This window comes from Teleopsis dalmanni, chromosome 1 (assembly GCF_002237135.1).
Source record: "Teleopsis dalmanni isolate 2A chromosome 1, ASM223713v2, whole genome shotgun sequence".
Classification (NCBI taxonomy): domain Eukaryota; kingdom Metazoa; phylum Arthropoda; class Insecta; order Diptera; family Diopsidae; genus Teleopsis; species Teleopsis dalmanni.
In genome coordinates this window covers 55,766,986-55,773,154 of record NC_051846.1, presented here as the reverse complement: position 1 = coordinate 55,773,154, position 6,169 = coordinate 55,766,986, and the positions used below count along the sequence as shown (strand labels likewise).

Genomic DNA, 6,169 nt, shown 5'->3' with positions numbered 1-6,169 from the left:
AAGTCTATCTGTAGCTCAGAGACTTAGACAGTTTCGTTTATTATAATATCCAAGTGAATTTGGTGCCTCAACATTCGATGTACCGACTACCAAAATAGCGGGATGATTCCACATATGCTGGTTACCACGTAGGGAGTTGTTTTCATGTTGGGTTTGATACATACTTATAGTACCATCTAAAATGATAAGTAATAAGTTGTTACGGGTAATCTTAACATTGGCTAGATTACGGGTAAAAATCCATTCTTAATATTGGCTACATACATCCACCTGCTGCTTTCTAGGTTGCAAAGGTAGCATTGTTTGCTTTTGTGTTCACCCTTAAACTTAATGTGAAAATTGACATTGGCAAATACGCAATAGATTATTATTGAACGCAATGTTACAAGTATATAATGTTTGAGCTCAACAGATACTATCACATTAATGCCAACATCGTTCTCGATACATAATTTATTAATAAATAATGGAACCATTTTGAACCCTGGAAAAAAGCGCAGGCTGAGCCTAATGTTAACGCTGGACATAATTGCCTAAGAAGTCCATTGCGCTTATGCTTGGAACTAGGCAGTTGCACAATAGGTGCTATACTGATTTTTCCTCCTTCTTATCAGCACAACTTCTACAATTTTGATAAGAGGAAACTTCTAACCTATGAGTGTGTTTATCAAATAACCAGTGGCGAGTTCTACAAGCCACAACTTTAATACATCATATATCATATATACAAGTATATATATAAGTATATATATATAAGTAATGTAGCTACAATATTTTAAAAGAAATATAAAGATAGATACTATCTTTAAGTATCTACAATAAATCAAATTAAATTATATTATTAATATTGTTAATTTCAACACGCAATTTAAGAACACTTATTAAATTCATAAAAAAATAGAAAACAAACGAAATCACCTCTTCTCACATTTATTCAACACCATTCATTCAATTCTATTTAACATACAATGAAGTAAAATTCTAATAACTAATACTGTATAATTTATTACACATGCCTGCACATATTCAAATTTGAAATCCTTATTCATATTCATAATTTTGTCCTCACATCCTCCATGAATGTTATTCTCCATGGGTGTGTGTATATTTGCTGATAAGTATTTATGTACTTTAGCAATGAGAGAGATCAACTGCAATCACAAATAAATTTTCTTCTAACACATAAATTTTTGACTTCGTATAAAATACATTTAAGCGTTATCCTGGCGATGATTTGCAGCCGCTGCTAAATCAAGTATCATAAATGCATACATCATCTGCGCCTTAATCCAGCATGCAAGCATCATAAATGAATTGTTTATAGACTGCAGGAGAAGTGTGAAGGAAACATTTTGGAAATATGACTAATAAAGATGCGTTAAGGCGCATATTGTGAGGCAATAAGGATCAAAAGTAATTTTGGCACAAACGGTAGACACATAAAAGCTGCAAAATAAAATGCAATAAGGATTTTTTTAAAGGTTTGTAGTTTTTGCAAATAAAAGGAAAACGAATTATTTCAAATATTTTGAAAGAGTTCGAAATTTGTAAACTTAATAGATACTTTTAGAATTGAATTTATGTAATTAAACTTAAAGTTAATATTTCAATTTTACGATTCTATATATATCTCAGAATTATCAAGAAAAATATTTCACTTTATATACGTGGAACTTATAAGTTGTAATAAAAATGGAGAAATTTTATAAAAGTTAACTTCCACAACATTTCCAATTTATTTCACAAACCAAGAAGATATCAACAAACACGTCAAGCGTCGGAAATATAATTGTCTTAGCCACACTCTTTGAAAGCCGTATGACGAAATATGTCACGCAACACATCAATGGAATCTCCAAGACAAGAAACACAGAAGAAGACCATGTAACACCTGGAGAAGAACAATAACAAATGAAACCGACAAATCTTTAAATGAATTACAGTAACGAAGTGTTTATGCTTTAAGACCATCGTGCGGTCTAGATAGTGACTCTATATCGTTATAGCCATAGATTAATATAGGAAACCAATACTTCCTTTGTCACTGCATGACACCTGACTCACATCAAGTGAACATTTAGAACTAAGCAGCCTCTGACTACTGATGGAATAATGAAATAATAGATTGAACGCATTCTACACAGGTTGGCTGAAAATAGCTTCAAAGCATTCTCGAATATAGGGTCACAGAGGACCCACGCATTAAAGGATCAGATAGAGATAGCAAAATTTTATTTATAGATCAGCTGCAAATTTATGAAAAGACCTGGAAAGAAATTAAGCGAATAGTTTCTGATAGAGTATGATAGATATTATTTGTTACAACTCTCCGATTTTTATTGGAATTAAATTGAAATGTAAAGAACTTTTTTTTATAAATGTCAACGTTTTCTATATTCACATTCTTAAGCTTTTTAAACGCTTTTGCACAACTTATCTGTTAAACCTTTAAAGATTTATACTTATATTTCGAATACTCCAAAAAATTAAGTATTTTATAGGTAGTCAATAATATTGTGTTCTCTCTTTTATATCTAAGTGAAAACAAAGCAATCAAGTGAATAAAATACTCAGAAGCAAGTAGACTTTATGATGGAGTTTTGATATTATCATTGGTTTTTATGATTCCTAAATAGTTTTTTTATTGAAATATTTCAAACTAACTTAGTTACCGTATTTAAAATGAACAAAATGACAACTGGAATAATTTTTTTTTAAATATTGACCAAAACCAATATTATTAACGATAGCATATAATATTGGGTTTCACACAATCTATTAACATTATATAGGGCTGGTTTCAATTCCTAAATTTGTTTGGTTAAAAACAAAAAGAATTGAAATGTCTCATGTAAGAGTTGCAATTCCGAAGAAAGGATTTGAGCGTTTCGAGAAGTAAGATAATTTTTTTAAACCATAATATTAACAGTTCATTCAAAAAATGTGTTTAATTAAGGTATAACCCAGAAAACTTGAAATCCTTCGAACAGCTGATAGAGGAACAAAATGGAGATACATATTGCCTCAAACTTAACATGCATCTATTGCGCATGTACAACGCCTACCCACAACTGGTAAACTTGAAAATAACAAGACTTATTTTATTGAAGGCTTTGAGTAAACTCCCATATCAGCACTTTAATTTTGCGAGAAAGTATCTAATATGGTCTCAATTAATTGATGATGGGATCAGGGTTATAATTGATATGGCAGATTTATTAGAAAATGAAGATTACGAAGAATTTTGGATGCATTATAAACAGAAAGCTACAATACTTCCCATACTGGACGGTTTTGACGAAGCTATTAGAAAATACATCTGTTTTAAAGTTGGATCAACACGTACAACAGTTCCCTGCATGGAATTCAAAATGAAATTAGCTGTTGATAAAGGTGGGTGCATATAATCTTTAAAAACTGTTTATGACACGTCTATTAATATTTCATTTTTTAGAAGTATTGATGAAGTACATCACTCAGCTTGGTTGGATGATTAATGGAAATGAAGTGAAAGTATTTCCTTTAATGCTTAATGATTCGAACGATCGTGATGTTATCAGAGGAATTATTTGTTCCGATATTCGCTAACAGGTATTAGAAAATGCATTAATATATGCAGCTATAGTTTAGAGTTAAGTTTACTTAAATATTTAATAACTTAAGGATTCTGACTTACAAATAATAGAGTTGTACAATAAATATATATAATATAAAATTAATTTAAGCAGAAGTTTTTGCATTGTTTTTTTATAAATTTTAATTTTGTGAAAAGTTCCTTCATCATGTCTATACTCGTAAGTATTTTTATATCTTGTTTTATTACTTTATACATTACATTTACCTGCAGTTATTATTTAAATATAAAATTTGAAATCAAATTTTACAAAAGAATCTTCTATTCAATAGTTTAGGTCACCCAGACCCAAGCTAAGGTTGTTATAAAATTGACTTAACAATATATGACATTTAATCTTGTTTTATACCGATTACTATGAATACTGATCGGATTTTTTTTGCATTTCTATTTTGTTGTACAGACGGTAATTCGGGCATCTGGAACTTTCCTATAATTAGCGAATAATATCTGATAATCATCATCATTAAATGTTATTATAGGAAACATATACATACATATATGTAATGTGATTTTGTAGTTTTTCCACACAAATCTTTGGAAAGATTCCTACTAAACAAACCCACAAGAGAACGAATAGAATATTTCCTAGCAATAGAAATATAATAAGTTCCAACAAAATTTAGAATACTTAGAAGAATTGAGCTACTTAGTGTAAAATATTTTGAAGATAAAGTGCAAGGTTTCTAAAAGAATGATCCACGAACCAGATAGGTAGATAGGTAGAAAATATTTAAATGGGTATAAGAACGGTGAAACCAATCAACTAGAGAATGAAGCTGGATTTACAACAGATTGAAGCAAATTGGAATAGGAAGCAATTATGGTCTGTATTGCGAATACCATTATTATATTTTTTTTTAAGAGATTACGAGTTGTCCCATGTATATTTGTCCCATGTATGTATATTTAACAAAATGGCAAAAAAATTGGCGAATTTATTAGAAGAAGCGAATTAGTGAAAAATATATACATATATGTATAACAAATCAGTGAATGGTATAGGTATATCTAATTGTTGGAAGATGAAAGCAACAAGTAGTAACTATTTAAAATATTTAAAATATCTATATATGTAGTAAAATTCAGAAGTCAAATAAAAACGAAATAAATTGTGAAACAAAATGGTTCTAAAAATCAAAGAAGATAGAGAAGCTCGCAATGTTATAGTAAGTGCATTCCGGTGAAGCATCGTAAATTAAAGAAAATATTGGTTTTATTTTTATGAAATCTTAAACTGACATCTATAGGTGCGATTATAGAGGGACAATTGTAAGATATTTGATTGGAGTTAATGTTGTTTTCGGTTATATTGAGTAAATTAATTAATTTCAGTATTATGTTAGAATAGTTTTTAATAAATTACATACGTTTGGTATTTGATTTTTGTAGAATTTAAGAACTATTATAATGCATACATCAATAAAACTAATATTAAAGGATTTATTTTTGTGTTATTATGATATTATTTAAAAGAGTTACTAAATTTTTACATTATCATTACAAATTAAAATATATTAAATCATTAACCCAAAATTCTATTAATAGAAAATATTAAAAAAAATTTCTGTTGTTGCAATTTCACTGCTGTTCAACAAAAACCACTAAATTATTGAAAACAATAGTTCATATTAAGTATCTAGATTCTTTCTTCAAAACAGACGATAAGAATTAATTTTATTAACACATTATTAAAATACAGTTCAGTCGAGGTTAGTAACTTAAATTCACTTATGGCGTTTATTGAGGCTCATTTCATTTCAATTACTTAAAATCTTCTAATTTATTAAGAACTGTTATAAAAAAGTCTTACCTTTAATTTAAAGTGAGTGTAGAGATTCCATGATGGCAAGCCTTAGTTTCATTTGTTACATTTTCTTAATTCTTAATGTGTTTTCTTACAAAAAACTGCATTAATTTACACAAAATTATTAACAAAAATATTAACAAGAAATTATTAACACAAAATTATTAGCACAAAATTATTTACACAAAATTATTAACAAAAAATTATTAACACCAAATTATTACCAAAAAATTATTAACACGAAATCATTAACACAAAATTAATAACACAAAATTATTTACGCAAAATTATTAACACAAAATTAATAACACAAAATTAATTTTGTGTTACACAAAATTATTAACTCATGGTGAATTATTAGAATTAAAGCACTAGATTAATAAATATATTAAAAAAAATTATTTAACACTTTTAAATAATAAATACATTCAACTAAAAAATGCCACAAAAAGATTAAAATCTTGAATATCAACACAGCGTGAAGACTTCATACTGATTCTATTGAAGAAAAAGAAACAAGGCAAAGCTTCACTACAAGTCCACTGAGCAATTGATTTTACTATAAAAAAAAGTCACGTTTTGCAAACCAACTTTTTAACAAAATTTTTGTCTTATTTTCACCACATTTTAATTATTGTGCATGGTTAGGTATTTTTTATTAAAGCTGATTGCATGGTGGATATGGTGGAATTGAGTTCAATGAATTTATATTCAACACTTACCAACGC

The 6,169-nt window shown here is 28.2% G+C and overlaps 1 protein-coding gene across 1 annotated transcript; it reads left to right on the top strand.

The window, feature by feature from the left end:
• Nucleotides 1-2,744: 2,744 nt before the first annotated feature.
• Nucleotides 2,745-3,688, top strand: LOC119672467 (eukaryotic translation initiation factor 3 subunit K-like). Its single transcript, XM_038083527.1, has 3 exons — nucleotides 2,745-2,895; nucleotides 2,957-3,393; nucleotides 3,455-3,688. Exons 1-3 carry the CDS (start codon nucleotides 2,843-2,845, stop codon nucleotides 3,586-3,588), a joined length of 624 nt encoding a protein of 207 aa, XP_037939455.1. The 5' UTR covers nucleotides 2,745-2,842; the 3' UTR covers nucleotides 3,589-3,688.
• Nucleotides 3,689-6,169: the final 2,481 nt, after the last annotated feature.

Coding starts and splice junctions, on each gene's coding strand:
- LOC119672467 (XM_038083527.1), top strand. CDS start 2,843: ATGTCTCATGTAAGAGTTGCAATTCCGAAGAAAGGATTTGAGCGTTTC. Junction 2,896..2,956: donor GGATTTGAGCGTTTCGAGAA/GTAAGATAATTT, acceptor TGTTTAATTAAG/GTATAACCCAGAAAACTTGA. Junction 3,394..3,454: donor GAAATTAGCTGTTGATAAAG/GTGGGTGCATAT, acceptor TTCATTTTTTAG/AAGTATTGATGAAGTACATC.